General features: G+C 41.0%; 1 protein-coding gene across 1 annotated transcript in view; it reads left to right on the forward strand.

Moving 5' to 3' along the window:
• Positions 1 to 26,156, forward strand: part of CPM (carboxypeptidase M) — a 43,860-nt gene extending 17,704 nt beyond the window's left edge. Inside the window, exons 3-9 of the mRNA XM_063134769.1 lie at positions 1,445 to 1,542; positions 15,859 to 16,031; positions 16,748 to 16,932; positions 19,393 to 19,563; positions 21,506 to 21,658; positions 24,174 to 24,322; positions 25,698 to 26,156. Coding sequence (XP_062990839.1) covers positions 1,445 to 1,542; positions 15,859 to 16,031; positions 16,748 to 16,932; positions 19,393 to 19,563; positions 21,506 to 21,658; positions 24,174 to 24,322; positions 25,698 to 25,922 — 1,154 coding nt within the window. The 3' untranslated portion in view covers positions 25,923 to 26,156. The remainder of the gene's footprint in view (positions 1 to 1,444; positions 1,543 to 15,858; positions 16,032 to 16,747; positions 16,933 to 19,392; positions 19,564 to 21,505; positions 21,659 to 24,173; positions 24,323 to 25,697) is intronic.
• Positions 26,157 to 26,327: the final 171 nt, after the last annotated feature.

A 26,327-nucleotide genomic window follows, 5' to 3' on the forward strand; every position in this document is an offset into this window, starting at 1 on the left:
AATGGCACTGAATACCTATTCCTGTGTAGAACAACAAAAGGAAAGGGCTATTGCCTTCATACAGATGCATCTGGCTGGCCAATCTGTGGAATAGCACACAGTACTACATGGACCTTTGGTCTGATACAGCAGGACTCTTCTTATGTGTTCTGGGTGCATCTATTCATAACTATGGAAATAACTTAAATTCTTGTGTGTATCAGATTGCCTCCTCTGGGTAGGTGGTTACTTTTTCCAATGAATCTTCTAACTGTCCTTTCTTTCAGTGAACTAAACCTAAGGAAGAGACATCCTTACTCCAAGACAAGATGTGGTAGCTGCTCTGGATAGTAGACTTTGGGAGGGTAGAATGGAACACAATCCAGTAGGAAGCTTTCCTTCACAAGCACCATTGTATTGAATAGAGAGCTCCTAGTGGTTTGTGCTCCATATTAATTAGTAGGTGGAGTGTCAGTTAGATTTTCCACCAAACTATCTTGGAGCAGCCCTGACTTAAAGTAATCCATTGAAAGGTCTTTTAAATGTAGTTGTCTTAATGATCCTGTTCGCATGATCACCACTGCCCACCATGCCACCACATGCTGGGCAGTTTTTGAATGTTAAAGTTGCAACTCGTCATGTTGTCCAAACCCAGGCTGTGGGGGTTGTGAGAAGGTTAGATAACCCTAGAACAGGCCATAGGTTATGCGAAGGTTGTTTAATCCTTGCACAACCCCTGCTGCCTGCGTTCAGGTGGCATGACAAGCTGCAACTTGAATATTCAAAATGGCTGCCTGCACACACTGGCACATGCTTAGCCTACATGGTTTAAATAAGTCATGGTGAACTGATCTATCATGTGAACTGGATCAAAAAGTCCAATATTTATCCCAGCTGCCCTTACATAAATTTGCTTTTGCATTTATGCCCAATGTCTGACCAACAATTCATTCCATGTTTTCCTTGTTAAGAAAATTGGTGCTTGTGCCTTATATGTACTCTGCTGCCCTTTTGTAGGCTCCTATTCGTTTTAATTTTTGTTTTTATCAGTTTCTTTTTCAGCAGGTTTCCTCTTAATATATTTTAAAGGTCTTGTTCTTTTAAATAAAAGGCTTTAGTTAGTACAAATAAACATTTTAAAGTATTTTAAATTATACTGTTTACATTTTATTTAGCTTTAACTAAACAAACAAGTTTGGGCTGAAATGCTTAAATCCCAGTGATTTCCTTGGGACACTAATGTGTGTAATTGTGTGGTCGTTTGAAGCCCAGCTACTTATCAATCAGGAGATGCTATTGACCTAATAACTACTACTCTAGGAATTGGGGGTAGTGGTGGTGGTGAAATGTGACATGGGGAATCAATTAAGCCAAAGAAGCCATAGGAATTTGTTCCAACCCTCTATTGTTTTACTTTGTGTTATTTCACCATTGTATATAAAAACCATTTCTTTTCCACTTAAAGGTAGAGACCTGTGGGTTCTTGCTCTGGGAAGGTTTCCAACCCAACATAAGATTGGCATACCAGAGTTCAAGTATGTTGGTAATATGCATGGGGATGAGGTACGTCTACAACTTCAATTGTTGTGGTTTCATTTACAGCATTGTTTACCAGGTATTTTGGAATAAGCCCAGATCACGTATACATGGGAAGAAACCCTTTAATGAAAGAAAGAAAGAAAGAAAGAGAAAAGGAGAGGGCTGTTTCACTTAAGTCCTGCCAGATTGTTAGAGATGAATTCGCCCTAAAAGAGCTGGCACAATTTTTGTTTCTCTATTGATGTGAAGTGCCATGGGAGAGAGATGTATGCTAAATACTCAAATTAGGATCAAGGGGCCTTTCACATATAAAATTTAGAGGAACCAGTTTTTAAGATCATGCCTCAACACTGGATATTGATACTTCCTAAAGAATACAATAGTGGACAAAATTATATATATCGGGTTGTGTCCAGATTCTTTGTTCCACCAGCAGAGGGAGACCACTAGAGGCACAGTACTTCATTTTCATCTTCCCTTCCATTCAGCGTCCCCATGCACATCCCTGGGAACATGTGGGGCACTGCAATTGGCAGTGCTCCACCCAGGGACAACATGTGCCCATCCCGGGAAGTGCGTGGGGTGCCTCCAATCGTGGCGCCCCACCAAGGGAAGGCATAATCGGCGGCTCCCCAAGCGCTTCCTGGAATGGGATTATTTCCTCTGCTTATAGATCCCTGCTAGGCAAGAGTGGCAGGGGTTTCTACTGCTCTTGCCTTGCGACGCTGTAGGCAAGAGAAATAATCAATGGAGCCTGCCACATGACACAATAATCAATGGTTCTGCAGATAATCAACTCTGCAAACCATTGATTATTTGCATTGGTTATTTCATGGAAATAACCAACCGTGGCATTTCCCCCCACCCCGACAGATGACAAAATAGTCAACGGGGGACTATTTAAGCAAATGTTGCTTAAATAGTCCACCGTTGACTACTGTGTCGTCCAAACTGAGTCATAGGCCCCGTTCAGACAACACGCTAAACCATGCTGCTTAACCACAAAATGGTTAACGGAATGCATTGACCATTTTGTAAACCACCCAGAGAGCTTCAGCTATGGGGCAGTATATAAATTTAATAAATAAATAAATGAAGTATTCCATTAACCATTTTGTAGTTAAGCAGCGTGGTTTAGCATGTTGTCTGAACCAGGCCATAGTCTGGCAATTGTTTTTGCTTTATCAGCAGTCATCGATAGTAATTCCAAATCAGGTGTGGGGCAATAATTCTCCTAGCCAGTTTATCTTGTAACCAAAACTGAATGTTGAAGCCTAGATATGGCTGAGACAACATCTCAAGACATGTTTTTATTTAATTTATTTTAAAACATTTTTGCAACCACCCTTTTCTCTGAGGTAATTTCAGTTCATTAAGAATTTAACAATTTAGGGTGCAATTCTATGCATGTTTAGGCAGAAAAACATCCTACAACTCCCAGCACTCCCTGGCCAATGGGGGATGCTAGGGGTTGCAGAACCTTTTTCTGCTGAAACATGCCTAGGATTGTGCCTTTAATTTTACCTGCATATTATGAGGGCAGGGTAGGCACTTTGTGGTAGGACTGTATTAATAGCCAATGCTACCTCTATGCACTTACAGGATTATAACCTGGAATGGCCTGCAGCTTTTCTTTTCTCCATCTTTTCTTCTTTTACCTCTTTTTCTCTTCAGATATATTTTTGGTTTCACCAACTTGTAACCCTCCAAATATGTTGGATTTCAATTTACATAATTCCCAACACATCAGGAGGGCACCAGTTTTGGGGAAACTGCTCTAATTCTTCCAGATCTTGTTTAGAAACAAAGGATGACAACCCCATGCTTTATGTATGTATGTATGTATGTATGTATGTATGTATGTATGTATGTATTTATTTATTACATTTCTATACCATCCAATAGCCGGAGCTCTCTGGGCGGTTCAATGTATGTGTTCAATGGATTCCATATTTTAGTCAGGCCAACTAGATGGGAACAGATTCCCAGCATAAGACAATATCTCAGTTCACATGTAACAGTGACAAATCACGATTTGCCACTGTTAGATGTGAACTGGGATATTGTCTTATGCTGGGAATCTGTTCCCATCTAGTTGGCCTGACTTAATTAACCCACGATTTGCCAGGGTTACATGTCACCACCATTTTGAATATGCAACCTCTGATTGACACAATTGGAGGTTATTTTATGATGTGCAAATCTGGACACTATGGATTAATCATATACTAAATAACCACAGTTAACCTGCAATTAGTTTTTAGGGTAATTGTGGGTCATTTAATCCATAGTGATAAAATGGCAAGAATCAGGTACATACCGTGGCAAATCGTGGATTAATTAATCCATGATTTGCTACTCTTACATGGGAACGGCCAATCTAGATAAACAAACAGAAAGCAGGAAAGCTATCTCTTGCCAAACTAGTTGTTTTATTCGGCTGACCAAAGTAAGAGATGGAGATTCTGGGTTGGATCCAGTTTTAGAAACATGCAGCTGATATAGTGGGAACAGACTTCCCTGCCCCTCCTCCCCACAGTAGCCCCCTGAAAATGATGCACAGAAGTTCAGGGGACCTTGGCAAATGGGGTAAGATGTAGTACAGCAGAGAGGGAGATCCCCCAAAATCAGGTGGAGGCACTTTCCATGAGCAGAGCTCTTCTGACCACTGTAGGCAGATCCTATCTATAAAGAGCATTAATTTTGGTACTCATAAGAGCAAAGTTGCATGTAGGAGCAAAAGTAATATTGATAGACGTGCAGACTAACTGACAATACCTCAAACTAAGTGTAGAATTTTTGTTCACAAGTAAGTCTCACTGTGTTCAGTAGGGTTTGCTCTGTAGTAAGCGGGTTGATACCAACTTACCTGGGAGTAATCCTAGTTGTAATCAGTAGGGCTTAGTTCTGAGTGATCATATATAGGACTGCACTGTTAGTGTTTAGAAAACTGCAGACTTTAATGTGACTTCACTCAAAGCCACCACAGCCCTTAAGCTAATCAGTTGCCTTGACTTCCAAACAGCTGATTAACCACTGAAATACAATAGTGTCTACACAGGGGATATTCAAAAAGTGAATGAAAATAAATTGTTTCTCCTGACTCCAAACAGGCAATAACAGAATATTAGAAAAATGTTTTAAACTCATTGCCTGAATAATTGGACTTGCCTGGGCCAGTGTCGTTGATATTTCCTGTGTCGCAGGGGTACCCTGACATAATTGTTCTGCTTTCTGGAATAGGTGTGATGACATTTAGCTTCACATGTGGTTGTTTGCATTTCTGGCCACAAATGGAGTTTGGGTTGTGGGAACTGTGAATTATCAGGGAGCCATACTGTAGTTGTTCAACTTCATTGGTCAGTCATTTTCACCTTTAATCTTTAAAGAAGGCAGCTGTTAAATATATAGCATCTTTTTTATATTGCATAATATTGCCTCCTACATCACTTTAGGATTAAAATTGGTGTTATGAATTTGTAGTGTGTATTATGCCCTTCTTTGTGTTGTATTCTGGGTCCATACCAATATCCAAAGATGTTTCACATGACATCTGCCCCTATATAAAAAGATTTTAGGGAGTTGTATCAGTGAAGATGAAATCTAGCCTCTTCTTGCTTCCTTGGAACCTTATTTATTTCTATGCACTATCCACTTTTCTCAAGAGAATGATGATTTGATGGTATGCATTTCTGCTATCTGGTAATTTAGCTCCTGGGGTTTTGGAAAGTTTCCCAGTGGATTAGCTGACATCTTAATGATGTTGAATAGCAAATCCTTTTGGAGAGGGGAGGATTACAAGGGTGTCTTATGCTATTGTTATTTTTCTTTGAAGAGAAGGTTGAATTGTTTTATGGGGGGAAATTGACCAAGTATTTCTCCTCCCTCCATTGTCTTGTGTCAGCTGGTAAGCAGGAAAATACTTTCAGTCTAATTGGCGTGTTCTGGTAGAATTGAAAACAAAAAAGAATTTGTTAACTTTGATTAAGCATTTTGAGCTAAATGTTATGGCTTAGTGTGTCGTGAGAACCATTCCTAACCATGGTGGTTACATAACCAAGGTTTAAACATGATCACTAATCATTTGCTGCAAAAAAGTTAGTGGCCTAACCATGGTTTAACGTGTTGCATGGGCAGGCCCCTTTTCTAGATAATCAAAACAATGAGGGCACTAGCCACTACACATTATTCGTAAAGCTCTTAGACCAAATCCACACAGGCCACTTAAAGGACTTTGGAGTATGTGTGAATGACAGATAGAAACACAGTTTCTAAATTTGTTTGTATCACATTTTAAAATTAATGGATGGTGATGCAGGAGGGTAGATTTACAATCTCATTTCAATGTTCCTCTGTTTTAGTATAATCTATAATAGATATTGTATCAGAAGTGGATTTTCACCTCACCCACAACCATTTTTTTCAATAGTTTATTTTATTTTATTTATTTATTTATTCATTACATTTATATACTGCCCCATAGCCGAATCTTTCTGGGCAGTTTACAACAGTTAAAAACAGTGAGCATTAAAAAAAGTATACAAAAGTTAAAACTGTCAAAAACATAAAAACAACTGTATAAAAACAATGGTATCCATTTTAAAAACAACAGTTCTGGGGGCCGTTAAAAAACAAACAAACTTAGTGTTGTTAAATGCTGTTAAATACCTGGGAGAAGAGAAAAGTCTTGACCTGGTGCCAAAAAGATAACAATGTTGGTGCCAGGGGAGCCTCATCGGGGAGATCATTCCTTAATTGGGTGGGGCCACCACTGAAAAGGCCCTCTCCCTTGTTGCCGTCCTCTGAGCTTCCCTCAAAGTAGGAGGAGGAGGACCTTAGATGTTGAGCGCAGTGTACGGGTAGGTTCATGTCAGGAGAAGCGTTCCATCAGGTATTGTGGTTCCAAGCTGTGTAGCACCTTGAATTGGGCTCGGAAACGTATAGGCAGCCAATGCAAGTGAGCCAGAATTGGTGTTATTTGTTTGAACCTTCTGGTTCCAGTTATCAATCTGGACGCTGCATTTTGCACAAGCTGCAGCTTCCGAACCGTCTTCAAAGGCTGCCACACGTAGAGGACATTGCAATAATCTAATTCAGAGGTTACCAGAGTATGGACAATTGAAGCTAGGTTATCCCTGTCCAGATAGGGGCGTAGCTGGGTCACCAACCGGAGTTGGTAGAAAGCACTCTGTGCCACCGAGGCCATCTGGGCCTCAAGTAACAGAGATGGCTCTAGGAGAATCCCCAAGCTACGAACCTGCTCCTTCAAGGGGAGTGCAACCCCATCCAGAAGCAGTTGAACGCCCACCATCAGGTCAGAGGAGCCACCCACCAGCAGCATCTCAGTCTTGTCTGGATTGAGTTTAAGTTTATTAGCCCTCATCCAGTCCAATGTCACAGCCAAGCACCGGTTCAACACATCCACAGCCTCATCTGCTGAAGATGAAAAGGAGAAGTAGAGCTGCGTGTCATCAGCATACTGATGACAACGCACTCCAAAACTCCAGATGACCGCACCCAACGGTTTCATGTACATGTTAAACAGCATGGGGGACAAGACTGACCCCTGCGGAACCCCATACTGGAGAGTCCACGGGGCCAAGCAATATTCCCCAAGCACCACCTTCTGGGCCAACCCACCAAGTAGGAGCGGAACCACTGCAATGCAGTGCCTCCCACTCCCAACTCAGCCAGACGTTCCAGAAGGATACCATGGTCGATGGTATCGAAAGCCGCTGAGAGATCAAGGAGAATCAACAGAGTCACACTCCCCGTGTCTTTCTCCTGACATAGGTCATCATACAGGGTGACCAAGGCTGTTTCTGTGCCAAAACCAGGCCTGAAACCCATGCACATTTGGGGATGGCTTTAAAAATATATATCAATATCTGCTCCTTGTATAGTGTATTGAAATCTATTCATTTAGGGCACAATCCTGTGAGATACGTCCTTGATGCTCAGATGCTCCACACTGAATGCTCTGAACTCAGAGGCTTGTGAGCATCCAGTATGGAGCAAGAGATGCGGCAGGGGCAATTGTCCTCCCTGCTGTGGAGGAGGGGAGAAAAGGCTAGAGAGGCTTGGGGATACTGTTTAACATGGGCCTCTTCAGGCTCCTCCCATCTCTCCCCGCCACAGGAATGCCCCTTTTGGCATTCCACAGATGGGAAGCCAACATGGAAAAGAATCCACTTTCATGTAAGCACCTGCCTCACTTCTCTTACTTGAGACTTTCTTCTCCTTTTATCCATGACTGTGGGCCTCTGCCACATGATCATTTCCGTTACCAATCATCCTTTCTGGTCGCCATTGCAACTGCCACTGTCAGGAGACGGTGTCAATGTTGTCAATGTTGCAGATGAACTGTGGTTGCTGGGTGGATCTGTCTCTCCTTGCCCCCCCCCCCCCCAATTCTGGTCTCAGATTAATTTCACCAACATCTCATCAGGTTGCTTATTTTACCTGAAACATTACTTTGTACACTAACATTAATGTGCATATACCTGTCTTTCCCCAATCTTGTCAATTTCACCAAAGACCAGAGTGAAATTGGCTGCACTGTGGCTGCTCTGTGGACAGTAAAGTTGGTGGGGAAGACAGGCAGATTATGCAGAGAGGGAGGTTACACAATGGCCCCATTCAGACAACAGGCTAAACCATGCTGCTTAACCACAAAATGGTTAATGGAATGCATTAAGGTCAATGCATTCTGTTAACCATTTTGTGGTTTAGCGTGTTGTCTGAACCAGGCCAATGTGACTTAAACTTGTTTCTACTCTAGAGTCTCCTGAGGCATTGGTTAGCCTCAGATATAGAAGATATTCTATATCTATTAGCTAGATATAGAACAAAAGTGTGGGTTCCATAGAGCATTTAATATAGTACTGTATTTACTAGAAATGCCCTCCTCCGTAGCCAGGATTATTTTTTAATGTCTACTCACAATAAGTTCCATTCAGCAAGGGTCCCTGACAACTTCAAATAGAGGTTTTTTGCTTTCAGGTTCAACTAGTTTTATTGTTGCTTATGCATCCTGACTGGGGAATTAGTGCATGACGCCTCTTTGAACATCCTCTTTATGAATCGTCCAAGTCAGTTACTTTTCCCATGGAAGATGGGTGGGTTGGAAGTCTTTAGTTACTGATTTCCTCTCATTATTTATAAATAGTAAAATCACACTATTATAGTATTACAGTAATAAAAGACCCCCACCCATGAGAAAAGAAACATGTCTGGGCAATTCACACACTTATACCTCAGCTGTGATCAACAGGAAGTGATCACAGCTGAACTTGCAAAATGGAAACTCACAGAGTCTCAGAATAAAAGAAACACCCTTAATTCTTCTTTACCTGTCTTCACTGGAGCTCTAGAGCTGCAATTGCATTTTATTGCATTTTTTTCTTGCTGTTGTTGATAGTCAGGGCCACGTCTTGACGTCAGCGTGTTGATGCCACGAGCCCTCAAACCCCCACATTTCCTCTCCTTCACGTTGTCCCCATGCAAGGAGAGAGCATGGGGGCTGTGACAGGAGAAGAGGGAGGAGCCACTCTGCCACGCCACCAGATGGCCACCACTGCGGCTCAGCCCTCTCTCCCCATCCCTCCCTTTACCTTGCTCGCTGCTATAGGTATTTTACAAGGGTACATTTGTATTCTCAGTTGGCTACCATTGGCTCAAGATCTTTAGTGCTCTACAACTCTCTTCTATTCTACTTAAAAACTGATCTTGGCTCTCCCCGGAGGAGGCGGGGAGGCAGCCTGGCGGCTGAAGGAGAGAGCACAGGGGTTGTGGCAGGAGGGGAAGGAGGAGACAGCTCCCTCCTGTCCTGGCATGTCAGCACCCCATCCATTTTTGGTTTTTTTTTTATGGTTTTGTACAGAGGTGGCCCAGTGGCCAGTTGGCTTGCTCGGCCGCCCACTCCCGCCTGTCCGGGCCCAAACGCTTGGCTCCACTTTGTTTGTTTTTTAGTTTTTTTCTTTAACTGTGCTGCTCCACAGGCCCACAAAGGCACTTAGCCGGCCCAGCAGCCATTTGGCTCGCTACACCACCTCCTCCTCTGTCGCTGCCGGTGGCGACCCAATCAGGGTTCAACAGTGGCCAGGGACACACCTCTGGTGCAAAGCTAGAGGAGGGGGATAGACATAAGATAATGTCTGCCCCTCGCTGGTTTGAAAAAGTTGGGGTAAGTGCCAGACTTTTTTAAAAGCAGGTCTTTGGGGGAATGTCTTGGGAGGGCTCCGCAATGGTGGCAGCGTCATATAGATGACCTGCCGCCACTGCGGATCCACCCTGGGGCAAAACCCTCATCAAGACAGGGCCTTTGCCAGCAATGTTTATCTTGATTTGCTTTGTCAGTAACCCTTGAGTTTCCTTAGCTTTAATCCATTTGAAATAACTTATTTCTTTAAAAACATTTTTGTACTGTAAAGGAATGCTTATAGATGAAGCACCCATTGTTCTTTTAGTCCAATGAGAACTTTTTTTTACACCACGTCACCACAATCATGAAAAGAATGGGTGAAGCTAGTCATCTGGGCATAGATATAAAGATTGTTTGACAGATGTTTACATAATTATAAAAATGCCAGGGGGAAATATCAAGTATTAGATTCCTACCTGCATAATGTGTAAATGTTTGGCATTGGGATGAAGTATAACAGTCAAATGTCCAGGAAAAAAGAAATAATTTATAAATTACACATTTTAGCTGCATAATAGGTTCTTCATCTATCCTAGACTCACTCTCAAGTTTCAACCTAAATTCAGTTACCTGGCTGAAGTGATGTGTTTGCAGGTAGAAGAAGCCTAATGTTTACTCATTGGTAATGCTGGAAGGGCAGGCACAATATTTTCCACATGAACACCACAGCCACGAACAGAAATACTCTACATGCAGCCAGCTCCTCTAGCAATGAATGTGGCAAGGAGGAAGGAAGGGCAAGGAAAGGCAGTTGGGGTTAGATGACCATTAAGGACAAGCCATGGGAGAAGGATTGAGAGTTGAGCAGGCACTAATAATACCCTTAAAATTATCATTGTAAGTTCTGAACAGCCCTTTTCTAGTCTTTGGGCCTCAACCAGGCCTTGGCCATTATCCAACAAGTGATTAAAACAAGCACTGACAGAGCTTTCCCAAAGTTTGCTGTGGAACAGCTTTGTACTCATTGTTTGTTTTCATACTCAACAGGACACAACTACATATAAGGCTTGTTGGACTATGTCCACTCTCTAAACCCACAAAACTCTGGATTAGGACAAAACATGTATGCAATGGACACTTCATTCGATGTAAGGAGAGAACCAATCTGAATTATTAGGTCCACTCTGAGCTTTTTCCGTTGAAATGATACCTAAACGCTAAATAGTAGGAGCAGTATCCAATACTTCCTGCTGTGCCTCCACTCATTCTGTTGTGCCAGCTGGACATACTGCTCGCACAACAGGAAACACCTAAAACAACTAGAAATGAGCAGAAGCACTTGTATTTGGAGCAGGACAGGTCAGTAGACCTTTTGTGAGCTCTGGTGACCTGCTGCATTCTGGAAATGAGCGTTTCGTCTCATTTCTGGTTGTTTTAGGAACTGCGACCTTCCCATTTCACTAGAGGTTGTTCCCAGTAGTGCATAAGCATGTTTGGATATTGCTCTAGATTATGATGTAGATATGATAAAATTCATGATAAAATTTCACCAGATGTGGTTAGCTTAATACACAGCTAGCTGGGTAAACCCCATTGATACAGTTAAAATTCCTGGTTGTGAACAGCAGTGGGACAATTGTAGAACTTAGAATATGAGCTTGACTTTTAAGGCCAAGACAGAGAGCAATACTAACTGTACCCTAAACTGTCAAAACACCAGGACTTTGCAAAATAGGAGATGTTTTGCTAGCTTCTGCCTTGTACCCAACCTTGCCAGAACCATATGTATTCTATAGATAAGAAGTTGTATAAGGTGTTTACGCACCACAAGGGGACACAAACAACCCATTGCATCAGCTTATACCTGATTCGATATTCTGAGTTTGTATGAGTGCTGTGATTGGACATTTACCTAAGACTTATGATTGATGCCTTTTTGGATCTGAGTAATGATTGGTGTTTTCGTTGTATTTGAGTGATGATTGGTGGGTTTTGGAGCTACCATAATAACTATATGTATAATGTGCCTATAAAAGCTGCCTGGAAACTAAACTAGGCAGAGTTCTTGTTTTTGCTGTAAAGCCCAAGTTCTCTCTTTTCTGCGCAGAAAATAATAAAGCCTTGCTGGTTTTGACTCTAACCATGTGTGTGGAAATTGGCATTCTTGCACACCGGGCATGGACCCTCCCTAGGTCTGTTTCTGGGAGCAGATATCACCATAAAAAGGATACTTCCAGATTAATTGTGCAATCGCTTCCAAATTTTATAGGGAATCCAGATATCAATTTTACAGGGAATCCAGATATCATTGTCTTCCAGCATAAAGCTGCCGTGTTTTCTCACCTGTCTTTTTTTCTTATCATAAAATATCCATTAAGGAGGGAAAGACAGAATCGCTGCACAATGTCTTTTAATTTTTAGCGCTAGGAGGCTTCCATGAGGAAGAATAATTTCTGGGAGGCTGCAAATGGCAGCAATCACGGTGGCCTGCTTCAAGTGAGGAGAAAAGAATCCTGGAAATTCTTTCTGCTCAGGGTGGGAAATAATCTGTGGGAAGTTTTCAGGCAGCAGAGAATAGAAGAGTATTTTGTCTGGTTAGTTTAAGGAAAGGAGTTGAAATGAATTTATGCAGGCAGATGCCACAATAATTGAACAACAGCAACAACTTGTTACTATGACAAATTCAAATTTTAACAAGTGGGCTGTGGGTTGTAGCTGTCTTCTCTTCCAAGAAAAGACTGAAGGATTTCCATTAAGTCCTGAAAAAGGAAGGCCTAGTATGTAAATCAGGTATTCAGATGTGTACTCCAACCATCCAGCTTTAATCTCATGTTTAAGTATGCTCCAATAGCACTTTCTGAGTGTCATCACACAGGGGAAAATCACATTTGCTTACCGTTGCTTCTCCACCCGTGTGTTTGTCCCTCATTACTTCCTCTTTTGAAAGAGGAAGTAAACAGCTTGCACATGGCCCATTCAGTGGGCCAATTTGATCTCTCTGCTTCTCCTGCACACAGCAGGAGATAGCGGCAACTTCCGTCTTTAAAAATAAGTCGGACTTACTGGGGTGTTTTTTTGTTACATGAAGGTGGCTAGAAGGGGTGGAAGGCAGATGACGTCATGAGAGGGACCCTCAAAAAACCGTGTCCAGTAACAAGCGGGCAATAAAACGTTCCTCTGATGGAGCTCTTTGTTGCTCTTTCTTTACAGCAGCAAAGCAGCATTGTTTCAAGTTGTTGTTGATAGTTGGGCTCTACTGTGCTGACAAAGAAGCATTCTTTATAGCAGCAATTGACAGTGCCAATGTGAAAACAACTTTTAAAGGGTGCTTATGAATCATTCCTGGAGAAAACAACAACTGCAAGCTATCTGGGAGGGTTCTGCTTCTCTCCTAGAAAATAGTTAATAAATATTATTTAAATTTAAATGTCTAAAGTGTTTTCAGAAAGCTAATTTTATTACTTACATTTTTAAAAAACGTTTTTGGCATGTACCTGTTTAAAGCTATAATATAGCTCTAGGTAAATTGAATGAAGTCCATAAACTGACTTAGTAACACAGCTGGATTTGTATTTAATCCTTTTTGGAGGTTGGATCCAGATTTAAGCTGGATCAACTGCACTGGTAGATGTGGACTTCTCTGCCCTACTACAGCCCCTCTGTTACGAGACTGATAGGGGGATAATTTTTCCTCCTGATGGACCCCTTCTTTACATGGCTTCTCCAAAAAAGAATTTATGTTTGGCTGCCATCACTCAAGATGAACTTCCTGACACACCATGGGCTAGATATAGCAGTGTTGAAGTGCACTGGTAACTGGTGGGGCACATTACACATTCCATACATTGCTTTCATCATGTTATTTCCTGCTTGTTATTCCACATTTGTAATGATTTGACACAAGGTGTATATCTACCCATAATCTGCTCACCTGCTTGGAGAGTTTCTCAGCCCTATTGTCAAGGACCTGTCCTTTCAGCCCAGATTTAGGAAGAAAGAAAAATGAAAGATGCTTTAGATTTTCCTTCCCAAAGCCCAGAAACAAAGAATGTAATCAACCCCCTTTTAAAAACTTAAAAAACAAGTGGTAGCTTTAGAAGCAAGCATTATTTCACATGGGTAAGAGTTCAGTGAGGAATCACTTATAAAACAGCACAGTGAAATGTCCACATCCTATTTAGGGGGGGGGGGGAGAGAAGAAAAATAAGGAGGAAAAAGCCCAAGAAGGCAACAATCACACACATATACAAAATTCCAAATTAAAATCAAAAAGTCAGTCTAACTTATCTTGTCACACTTGAGTAGAGTCTTGGGTCCCAAAGCATATTGCAGAGAGTTTATTGCAGACAGGATGGTCTGAGAGAGTGAGTGAGTGCATCTGGCTTCCGCTTAGATTTTTATATAGGAAAGCTCTAGCAGGATTAAAGGGATCTTTTTCTGGGGATCTTCACTCAGTAAAAGCCAGCCTCTTTGCAGAGACTGATGGTTGATCACTCTAATAACACCTGCACTAGAGGAATAGTTGGATACTGCCTATTGTATGCAGAAGACTGAATTTATTGTATCCACCCACACCCAACTCTTCTCAGAGCCTGGATCATCTCTGAACTTCCTTTATTCTTCCTCTTAACATTTTACTGCTCCAGCTAAGGTCTGTCAGTTCTCTCTAATATTGTCCTTATCTTCTGATTACACTAAAACTTTTAATTACACTCCATTTCTATCAACTGCCAACTATTGCAATCTTTAGTAACTGGTCTTCTTGGCTCCCAGCTTAAACTTATTGGGTTGGCCCAAACATTCCCTTTCTCTGATGAAGGAAACTTCCTTCATTAGAGAGCTCCTTCAGCTGGAGGAAGAGAACCTTTGGATCAGACCCATTACCTCTGTTCTCAATTCTTCTGCTCACTTTTCCTTATTTGTACTTTAATTGTGTTACACCTCTCTGTGTTTCTCTCCACTGGCTATTAAGTTTAAACATCTTCTTGCGATTTTTTTAGTCCCTTTATAGTTTTTCCCATGTTACTTAGCTTTGCTGATTTCTCTATAAACTCCTTGGTCTCTCCATTAATCGAATACAAACCTTCTTAGCAAATCTCCTCTCACTTGTGCTATTCTCATTTCTATACCTTCTCTGTTTCATGGCTTCTTATGTCTGAGGCTTGTCCCTTAGTATTTGCTCAGGCGTTTCAGCATGTTGAACAATCTTTTTAATTGCTGTTTTATGTTTCAGCCTTTTATATTTAATTGTTGGTTGCTGCTGTTTTATGCTGCCTTACTATTTAGTTTTTATTATATGGTTTTACACTTGTAATTATATGTTGCCTTGGGAGCTTATGCTGAAGGGTCATTATTTATAAAGAAATAGACATTTGTCTCTGTCCTCCTTTAAGAGCTCATGTCCTCTCTTGCATTTTTCTCTTGATAGGGTTCTGATTTCTTACTGGCAGATTAATTGTTCTAGAGGTTTTATTGGAATCGTTTAGTCTCACCTAGCAAGTACAAAATTTTACTTCTTCCTTTAAGTCAACTTTTGTCTCATTTTTTTAAAAAAACTGGTGAGCTGTGCAGTTTTATTATTCATGTACTGAGTATATTATTCATGTACTGAGCCCTAATACACTTTTGGTCCTCTAATAAATAATAGGATGGTGATGCTCTCAATCTCTGATTTTATTGCAGTTTGGCATAGGATCAATGCTATAGGAAAAATTAGGACAGATATAGGAATGTCATCACCATGAAAACTGGGCTGTATCTAGATTTAAGTAGAAGTGCTGAAATCAAAGGGACTTTCATGACTAACTTGTCCCATTTCATATCAATGGGTCTACTCTAGGCATGACATGTACATGTGTTTAAGTTGGCTTTTGCCAGATGTGTACCTGTGATTTTGTAGGGAATGTAATATGTGAATTAGCCTGATCACAAAGCATTCGCTGGCACAAATGTGCAAAAACCATCAGAAAGTTACTGTCATATTTTTTTTCTCTGTGTCTGGATTTTTTCGGGGTGGTGGTGGAATTGAGAACAAAGCAATATTGATCATCATATTTTATTTGCTTGTTTTACATGCACAATGGTTTGGATTAGATCTGCATCATGTATTATCTTTGTACCACTGGCCAACTAAGATCTGTGTTGCTTCTTATCATTAGTTGCATCTAAAAACAGCCACCCTGCTCTTATTCACACAGGCAGTCGGACGGGAGCTACTGCTCCATTTGATAGACTTTTTGGTGACCTATTATCAACACGATCCAGTCATTACAAGTCTCATTGACAGCACCAGGATACACATCATGCCTTCAATGAACCCTGATGGATTTGAAGCAACGAAACAGTTTGACTGTTTCCCCCCAGAAGGCAGGTAGGAAGAACGCAGGTGAGGATGGAGTGGAGTTCTTTCAATGTACTCCTGAACCCCACATTACATCCACCTAGACATACTGGTTTTTAGCCTCTGTTACTGCCTGCTAAGAGTTTCAACCACAGAGAGTCTTAAATCTGGGTCTTTCTAGGATCTGGTCTGTTAAGTACTTCTCCTTTGCTGTTTGTGTGGGTCTCTGGTCCAATCAGCCTCATCAGACTTGTTTTTCCATCCCTTATCTCTCCTTGATTGGTTGTGGCCCGCCCTGCACTCCAGCATGATTTCCTCTGCCTCCCTGCAAGCTTTCTCTGGGGAAAAGTATTCCTCCCACATGTTTAAAAGCATGGATTTTAAACACTTATTTATTCTGGTCTGCATTTGGTTAATTTTAGTGTGGTGTGGTTTTAATAAAGGTTTTATCTGCTGCGGCTATGTTATTTGTTATATCTTATTTGTTATTTTAAATAAATGAAACCCAGGATTCAAAGCATCTGTTACATTGTCCGGATTAAGACAAATTGGTATACTTGCAGAACAAGGAACACCACAAAGAGCTTAAACCATTTTTGAACAGCCAACAGTATGCTAGGGCCTTACTAGAAGAGGTACAGTCCCTAAGTGGTCAGATTACAACCCAAAACTTCGATCCCAAACCCATTAATTTGAAAGTATGTTTCAGATTAAAGCCTAAATGATATTCATTTTATTCTGCTAAGGTGGAATGCTAATCTGAAAGATCTGAACAGGAACTTTCCCGATGCCTTTGTCGAGAATAATGCCATAGTGCAACCGGAGACTCAAGCAGTGATGGATTGGATAAAAAAGGAGACGTTTGTCCTCTCTGCTAATCTGCATGGTGGATCATTAGTTGCGAGCTACCCTTTTGATAATGGCAATTCAGGTAACCTAATGCTTGTATTTGAGCATATGAACATAATTTATTGGCAACTAATGGCAAATGTTACATGATATACCTTTAGATAAAGCAGGGGTAGGCAACCTGTTTGGGCCCATGGGCACACTTGGTAATTGGATAAACACTCATGGGCACCACCACAAAATGGCTTCCATGGGAGGTGTGGCTAGTCACAGAGAAATAATCTGCTCCAAAATACTGAGTACAAGGCAGAGGTGAGTCTTATCTACAGTTTTCAATGCCAAGAGGAACCTACTCACTTTGCTTTGAATCCCAACTACCAGTAAGAAAATATGTTAAGTTTTGGGAAAACATTTTGTTGAAGCAAATATTTAAGGCCTCAAAGTTTGGTCAAGAAATGGCAAGTCCTGATGGGAGTGGGGGCAGGGGTTGTAAGAGGAAGAAGGATGTTCCAAGAACTGTTACTACTGAAATCGCAAAAATACTGATAAATGTGTTATTCATGTCAAGCTGCAGCTTTTCCTATTGGATGATCGATAATGAATGTCTATAAACGCTTACTGACCCTTGTTCAGATGACATGCTAAGCCACAGAAGTTAAGCATTTTGAGCTAAACATTATGGCTTAACTTGTCATGTGAACCATTCCTAACCATGGTGGCTGCATTACCACGGTTTAAACACAATCACTAACCACTTGTTGCAAAAGGCTTAGCGGCCTAAGCATGGCTTAGCATTTTGTCTGAACAGGCCCATTGACTCTGTCTGGAGCCAGAGAGAAATCACTAACTGTTACAGAGACTGTGAGCTTTGCTCTAACTCTCCCTGCAATGTCGCTTGTAATAAAATAACATCTCTGACACACCTTTGATCCAAACTTAGAGTGGACTTGTTTCTTTCACAATTGGGCAGGGTACCTTGCTGTGTTCTAAGGTGCTCACTGATACTACGTAGCACATTTCCTTTAAATATTGAAAGCTTCTGGTCTCATACAATGATAGAAATATTGCCATGCATACACACACACCTATTTACCCACCATGCCTCACATCTACATTGTAGTCTTTTTTTTAAACTTTATTTTCCCAAGCTTTTTGACCCTTCAGTTTTAAAAATTGTGTGGGTGCATTTTAGGTATTTGCATGGCTACTGACTTTTATCTTGGTTACTACTTTGGTTTTATTCTGTTTTATTTATGTTTTTTATATTACATTTTATATGTTATTGTATTTTACTGTTTTAAATTTGGTCTTTTAAACTACTCAGAGAACTTCAGTTAATGGGTGGTATAGAAATGTCATTAATTAATGAATAAAATAAAATAAAATAAATCAGTTTATCTCCACATTTATTCCTCTTTGATTTGTTGTCTCACTCACTTAGCACCACAGGTATCAAAATAAAGTACTGTCAAAAGAAGTAGAAAGATGACATTTTGTATGTATGCATATATACATGAATGTGTACATGTGTCTTCATCCTGATTACTAGAGAAGTCTAAAAATGTATCTGAATTTCACAACATAAAGGACAACACAATAGTCAACGGTGGGTTAATAGTCAACTCCACGGTTGATTGTTGAGGGGGTTCTCCCCACATGGCATGATTATAATCAACCGTGGTGTGGATTAAGGCCAGCATCGAGTTGACTCTTAGTCAATGATGTGTTTGATTGATACATCCCCTACCCTCTTTCCCCCTCAGTCCTCCCACTGGTATCCCATCAGCCATTGTGAGTTCTGCTGGCTGAACTAGAGTGGCAGCTGCCTCTTTGGTCACTCTTGCCAGGGGACTCTAGTCGCTGGAAATAGCCAACTGTGTTTGACATAATAGTCAACGGTGTCTGACACATGACACAATAACCAACAGTTGTTCAGATAATCAACTCTGCACATTGTTGGTCATTTGTGTTGGTTATTTCAGCCGAATAACCAGCTGTGGTGCGAAAAAGTCCTGACAGACAATACGATAACCCACTGTTGACTATTTAACCCACTGTTGGTCATCGTGTCATCCAAACCCAGTAGAAGTTTACTTTATAATCTCAGCAAACACCCCTACAGACAACAAATCAAGCACATTTCACATAGAAAGCAGAGCTGTGTTACTTTTCCCTTCACACAGCTCAACAGTTTTTGGACTGGTGGAGGGGGAATTTACTGTGCCAGCTGGTGATGTAACTTTGAAAATGTGCCAAGCCTCATGAAGAAAACTTGCAAGGTTGGGTCTCCCTCTCTAAGGGTGGACCTCTCTCTCTCTGTCCTCAGAAGGGGAGATCTGAAAAACCCTTTGGCCCCGGGGTGCTCTCTCAGGGACTATAGGATTACAGCCTGTCCTTGAATTTGGAAGGATTTCTAATGGAGCCAAGGAATTTACCAATGTTTGTATCATGCAAACTGAATGTATTAGTTGTAATATATATGTGTCCCGGCACACATTTAAATATTAATTAGATTTCTACTGTGATCACCTTCTTTCTACAGTTACATTTATGTCACCTCGCTTTAGCAAAACTCTGGATGATGATGTCTTTGTGCACCTTGCAAGCACATATGCTAGAAACCATGCCGCTATGTCTAAAGGGACTTCATGTGGCTATGGAGATGAATTTCCAAATGGCATTACAAATGGGTATGCATGGTACAAGCTGCAAGGTAAGAATTTCCTCTCTTTCCCTGCAGTTCCTAATCACTTCTGCTTTGGGCAGAATATACTTGGGGATGTACTGGTAGAACTCTGAGTGATTTGCAGTAGATCAGCAGGAATTTTCTGACTCCCAGTAATTTAACAATAGCAGATGAAAACGACTCTTCCTCTGCCCCCCTCAAATTAGACTGTTGAAGCAGAGAAAGCTTGGGATAACCAGGAATGTTTTTTTGTTTGGAAAGATTGTGAGATCAACTGAGTTCTTTCACTCAAAGCACGCTCAGCAATTTCCTGTTTAGATGCAGCAGTGTTCTAACCAATAGCCCATTAACTCAGTTTCTCTGCATGTGGTCATGCTGGTGAAATTCTCCCCCCCCCCAAATTCTTTCTTGGATTGGGTTCACATATTATGATAAGCCACATTGGTTTATTTTTCTGAATAAGCCATGATAGTTTATCGTTTCGTCTGCCAGAGGTTTTCCTCAACCATGGTGACTTGAAGAGTAGTTTAAAGATTGGCTTTAGAGTTGCTTGGGAAGACTCTTTTTTAGCCAAAATAAGCCACTCTAATAAGCTATGGGCTGCAGTGAGGTTTATTTAAACCATCGTGGCTTATCGTGTTGTCTGGCACTCCACAGTGGCTTAAAGAGTAGTTTAAAGATCAGCTACAGGGTCACTTGGCAAGAACGGTCAAACCTGCTGCTGCAACTCTGCTCCAACTGGCAGCTCTGTTTCCAAGATCTGTCTAGGAACAGATTGTGCTCACTGCCCAACCCTGTTTTATTTATTTATTTATTTATTTATTGCATTTCTATACCGCCCAATTGCCGAAGCTCTCTGGGCAGTTCACTCTTCCCCTGGTGGTGCACTCTGCAAAGTCCCCAAGTGTCAAACACCTTTTTAGTTGGGCAGCTGCACCTGGGTAGGGTTTTTGCCATGCATCCCAAGAGGGGATACTGTGCATGAAGGATTGTCCCTCTCCTATAAACTTCCAAGGATTTACAGCCACCACCCTCTTTTGGGTTTGTGCATCTTTGTAATCGTGCAAGGTTTTAGTTGTCCCTAATCAGTGTTCATAGAAGCTGAGAGAAAATTGATGTTCCACGGATGGCTACACTACAGACTGCTATGGAAGTGTGAGGAGAGGCAGGGATGCAGGTGGGTAGGGTTTGGAAACCCAGCTGGGAAGTAAGCAGGTGACATAGCGGTGGTACAGGGCATGCCAGGATTCGGTTTCCAATGCAAAGGAAGCTAGGATACCATACCAGCTAAGTGTGAGGACTGTAGAGTGAGGAGAGGAGAGGGCGGGGGAAATAAACTATGCACAGTAGCTTATTTGTCCCATGGTGTGGGGGTTAACAGTAGCTTATTTTAACTGCGTATGTTTTAATTTTGTAAAGCCACCTTGAGGCCCAGCAAAAGGTGGGATATTATTATTATTATTATTATTATTATTATTATTATTATTATTTATTAATTTTCAAAATAAGCTACTGTGAGTAGCTTATAAGCCATCATCGCTTAAAGTGACATGCAAACCCGCCTTTGGTACCACAGTCTTTATTTTTCCAGTTTCCTCATATTCTTCTGAAATCGTCATGTGAGAATAAAAGCATTGTCATAACTTAAAGATAAGCACATTTCACAGAATGATAACTCCAAATTTTTTTTAACAGTGGAGACATTTGGGGATAATCTATATAAATAGCTTATGTGGGTGTCTAAGTTATAAATGGATGCTACTTTGTTTATGGCTGTGCATTACTGGATATAACACAGTTGAATAATTGTGCTTTGGCACAGACCCTGGAGAAATAACCAGCAGTAGGGAACATAATGGCTAGCATGCCTAGGTGAAAATGACAGAACTCAATGGTGGTGGTTGGTCCACTTTCCTGCAGGCAAATTTCTGGCTTATGGCAGCATGTCATAACTAAATATTTACTTTAGGTGGGATGCAGGATTATAACTACATCTGGGGACAGTGCTTTGAAATTACGTTGGAATTATCCTGTTGTAAATATCCACCAAAAGAAAAACTTCCATCCTTCTGGAATGCCAATAAAATCGCTTTGGTTGAATATATAAAACAAGTTCATCTAGGTAAGTCAACTCTGATGAATTATAATTTATCAGACTTCGCATTTTGTGGAATAAATTTCAGAAAGGATAATTAATAGAACATGTCTGGTGAATGTTACTTCTTCAAGCAATTTCCCTTTCAGAGCTCCATTTATTACAACAAATGCTGCAGCTTCTGAACAGTCTTCAAGGGCAGCTCCACATAGAGTGCATTGCAATAATCTACCTTTGATGTTACTAGAGCATAGATTACTAAAAACAGGTTATCCCTGTCCAGTTAGGGGCATCGCTGGGTTACCAGCCAGTGATGGTAGAAGGCACTCCGTGCCACTGAGGCCACCTGAGCCTCAAGTGACATTGATGGCTCCATCCCGCTACCAACCAGAAGAGGTTGTGCATCTTACATCCTAGGAGAAATGAAGTTTTTCATTGTGTTTATGATACCAAGAAAGAAGTATTACGAAGAAAAAGAAGAAAAACAGGAAATGAAGTTGACAGAAGATTCACTGCAAAAAGGAAGGAATTGCAGGAGAAACACCTTACTTGTATTAGGGTGCGCTTAAACTACTTTGAGTCTCTGTCATGAAGTCCCTCTCCCCACAAATATACAACAGTTATTATCTTTTAAAAACATTAACTGTGCTGATACCATCCTGTTGCATTTAATTTCAAAATAATTTAATTTCTGCATTTCATGTGTTTATGGAAGAATAAATGTCACTCTGAACTTGCATCTCCCACATCCAAACCCCCATGTTGCCATGAAGCTCAGGAAGTGACCTAGACTGAGTCAGTATGAAAGTAAAAATAAATTTGTAAAAATAAAATTGAGTGTATACTAAAACAGCTATGCAAACAATTAGTGATACTCAACTGCAGAGCAATTTGGGGGTAAAATGCATGTTAAGGACTTTATGTAACTTTCCTTGACTGTTTTTTAATTGAATGGAAAGCTGCCACTACAACTGAAATCAAGAGTAGAGGAAAAGGATGGGGTGCTTAACTATGTGTCTCCTACTATCTGATTTTCCTCTTAAAAAATCTGCTTCCTCTCACCTCCAATGCTTCTTGTAATTTTGCCCTTAATTAGATCTTTCCAGTTCCCATTCAGGAAAAACAGAAAAAGCTACACTAAACAGGACACTTAGTAGCCCCACTGTCTTAAGTAAGGTTACTGCATCTTAGGAAGGGTACAGGCCAGCAGCAATACTTCTTGTAAGGGCCCCTTTGAATAGTTGGTGGATGTGTGTAGAGTAGTGAAGCAACAGTGCCCTCACATGGCTTGCAAAGAGAAGAACTTACAAGTAGAGTGAGAAAGTGGTTTCATTCATATTCACATACACATACACACACACCATCAGTTTTGGCGATCCCGTTGGTCAGAGTAAGGTTACTTCCTTCTCCCACAAAAATAGGTTCTCTCAAGTTCTTTTAATTTAAAACTAGCTTTTGTCTTATGGTTTTGTGCTTTGGGTCTATGTATCTCTCTGCCCCTCCCCATAAACTTCAATCTACCAACAATAAAATTGATACCCCACACAATATTATAGGATAGCCATCCTGATTTGCAGATACAGCTAGACATACATAACTTCCACTCAAGGTGATTCTTCCACTCTGGTGCTTCATGAAAGAGTATGTGCTTTGTCATGATTTCTGTGCAGACATACAGCAAAATTGCCTAGGCATAAGCCACAGCTCGGAATGCTTGAGTTCTGAGAGAGAATATAGGTGCTCTGCTTCCATCCTCTGAGAAGAGACTTTTGACTCGCTCTATTTATCTTTTATAGTTAAATAATACCTGGACCAAAGTCACCCCGTGAGCTTCATGGCCGATTTGGAACTAGAACCAAGATCTCCCAAGTCCCAGTCCAATGCTAACTACATCACACTAGCTCTCTCTGTGTAAATATGCTGTGGGGATGGGCTGTTTTTGTTCTTATTTTCTACCCCTACCCCTATTTCTCAACACATGTCCATTATTCTACTTGGAATAACTGGAGAGAAATTTACTTCCCCAATAAAGAATTAAAGCAAGCACTTCTTGTGGTGAATGTTCACGTATGTGCACAGTCCTCCCAATTCACCTTGGAGGCTGTTTCAGAGCCCCCAAAACAATCTTGATTTGACTCGAGGTGCTTCAGGGGTTGCCCATCTTGTCTCAGTGCCAAAGCTGAGGCAAGATTCGGGGGCCCTGAGGCGACTCGGCCTTGCGGATCCCTGGGTGCCAGCTGCAAGGCTGGGCAGGAGTCCATTGGACTCCTGACTTCCTGCTCCCTCCTTCCCTCACTGCCTCCTCGTCACCCACTTGCCCCCAACCCACAGCTGCTGCATCACCACCACTGCTGCATCATCGCCTCCACCAGGAGATACGATGTCGTCCTGAGAGCCAGGCTGTGATTTCAATATACTGCAGGGGGGCTCTGTTTTAGTACATCTACGGCCACAAACTACAGTGGCCACAAAGGGGCATTTTCCCTGAAGAAGAAAAGAAATGCTTTCCCCCCTCCACCTTAATTTCTTTCTTGCCCCATAGGTGTTAAAGGCCGTGTTTTGGATAACAATAGAGTACCTATCGCAGATGCAATAGTTGAGGTTACAGGAAGAAGGCACATATGTCCTTATAAAACCAACAGAAATGGAGAATACTATCTTCTCCTCCTGCCTGGAACCTACACATTTAATGTAAGTCTTCTTGTTCAGTTCTATGAGCCTACTGTTTCAGTAAATGTGGCCAGGATACATATGTGACTTTTTTCCCCTTCTGGTGCAAACTTCACTGCCCCTAGGATCTTTGGGGAAATTATTGCCTGAAAAGGGCAGGGGGTGGGTGGGGGCAGGGACTGAAAACCCTTGCACATCACTTTGGATCCCCAAAACGTGTGAGTAGGGTGGGGTGATTGTTGTCCTGATGTAACATCCCAAACCTTTCTCCCCAAATCTTTTGAGTTTGAATTACTTCATAATAGTGCCTCTCTGAAACATGCCTGTAAAATCCAACATTCCAAGCCTTTTTCAACAAACTTACTTCCAAAATCCAAATTATATTTTTTTAAAAATATATTTTTTGGCCATCCTTCCAACATTATCCTGATATTTGTAGGAGTTGTAGTCTTACATTCTCACAAATTACAACAGAGTCACAGGCCAATTAATAGGACTCTTCTACTGTACTGGGCAGATCTTCTTTTGGTAATTTACAGCGTAATCCTATGCATGTCTACTCAGAACTATGTCCCATTGCATTTAAAGGGGCTTATTCCCAGTTAAGTGGGTATAGGATTGTAATCTTAGTTTGTAATGAGTTGTAACCTGGACATTAATTCCATTGGTATACGAAATAAGATGCATAAATATCTCCCGGAATGGCTTTATTGTCACAGGGAGTTAATTCTTGTACTCAAAACATCATTGGCATTGGTGATGCTACATGACTCTGCCAGTTTAGACTGCTGTAGTTGTTAAATCCATTTTATGGGATCAGGCTGCTAGTGTAACTATTTAGTGTAACTTGTGGGAATAGGAGCAAGAATTTTGTCTGCGGTAACAAATATAATTTCATAAAATATGGCCCTAGATCATTTTTACATTAGGATTTCCAAAATCAAATAGACAAGCCTAAAAAGGCCAACCTTAGTAAAAACAAAAACAAAAAACCTCTTTGCATGTTAACATGCCAAATCATTATATCATCCCTTTTGATTTTGTTCTACAACCTGCATTCTTCAACTGTAAATGTCTAACAGAAGTTTTCCTTAATTTCAGTGTATTTACATATGTGTGTGCAGTGCATTTGTTAGTCTGAAGACGTTTTGATAATTGTAAAGAGATGCACTCCACATATAGTTCAGTGTTGGGGCATGCATGCAAAAGGTCTCTGCCATATCAGTGTAGCAAGGCTTGAAAGACCTTTGTCACTGTCAGGCTGTGTGAATCAAAGGTCTGACTGGGTAGAAGGAAGCTTCATATGTTCAATGCCCACTGTGACATTAAAAGGAATATTAATCTACATACTGACAAATTACAAACATGTTTCTCCCTTCATCCTATTGATCTTTAGGCAACAGTACCTGGATATATGTCATTGCTACAGGAAATGTTTGTACCAAACAGCACAGAAAAATTCAGTGCCTCGACGCATGACTTCATTTTCCCCGGCGTACCTACCAAAGCAATGTCTGTTTCGTGCCCAACAAAGCCGTTTTATTCTCCAAATACATCAACCACAGTGAAGCCGATTAACTCCCTGTTTTTAATTAATATTTTATATGTAGTGTTCAGGTGATGTATGCTTTTGAAAGTACATGAACAAAGTTTGTCTATACCTGACTATGTAAGATGTAAAAATGGGCTGGACAATATTCCCTAGCAATAACTATTGGCTATTTCAATGGAATGTTATATAGCCTACATCACTTTTTGAAGTGGAGGGAAAGTCAATGTGTGTGCTCAAGCCAAACTAGTTACAGGATTATTAACTTTTCAGTAGTTATGTTACATAGGGTGACCATATGAAAAGGAGGACCGAGCTTACTGTATCTTTAAGAGTTGTATAGAAAAGGGAATTTTAGCAGGTGTCATTTGTATGCATGCAGGACCTGCTGAAATTCTCTCTTTATCACAACTGTTAAAGCTGCAGGAGCCCTGCCCTCTTTTGTATCTGATCACTCTAGAATAGAGTGACATTCAA

Source organism: Elgaria multicarinata, chromosome 9, assembly GCF_023053635.1.
Source record: "Elgaria multicarinata webbii isolate HBS135686 ecotype San Diego chromosome 9, rElgMul1.1.pri, whole genome shotgun sequence".
Taxonomy (NCBI): domain Eukaryota; kingdom Metazoa; phylum Chordata; class Lepidosauria; order Squamata; family Anguidae; genus Elgaria; species Elgaria multicarinata.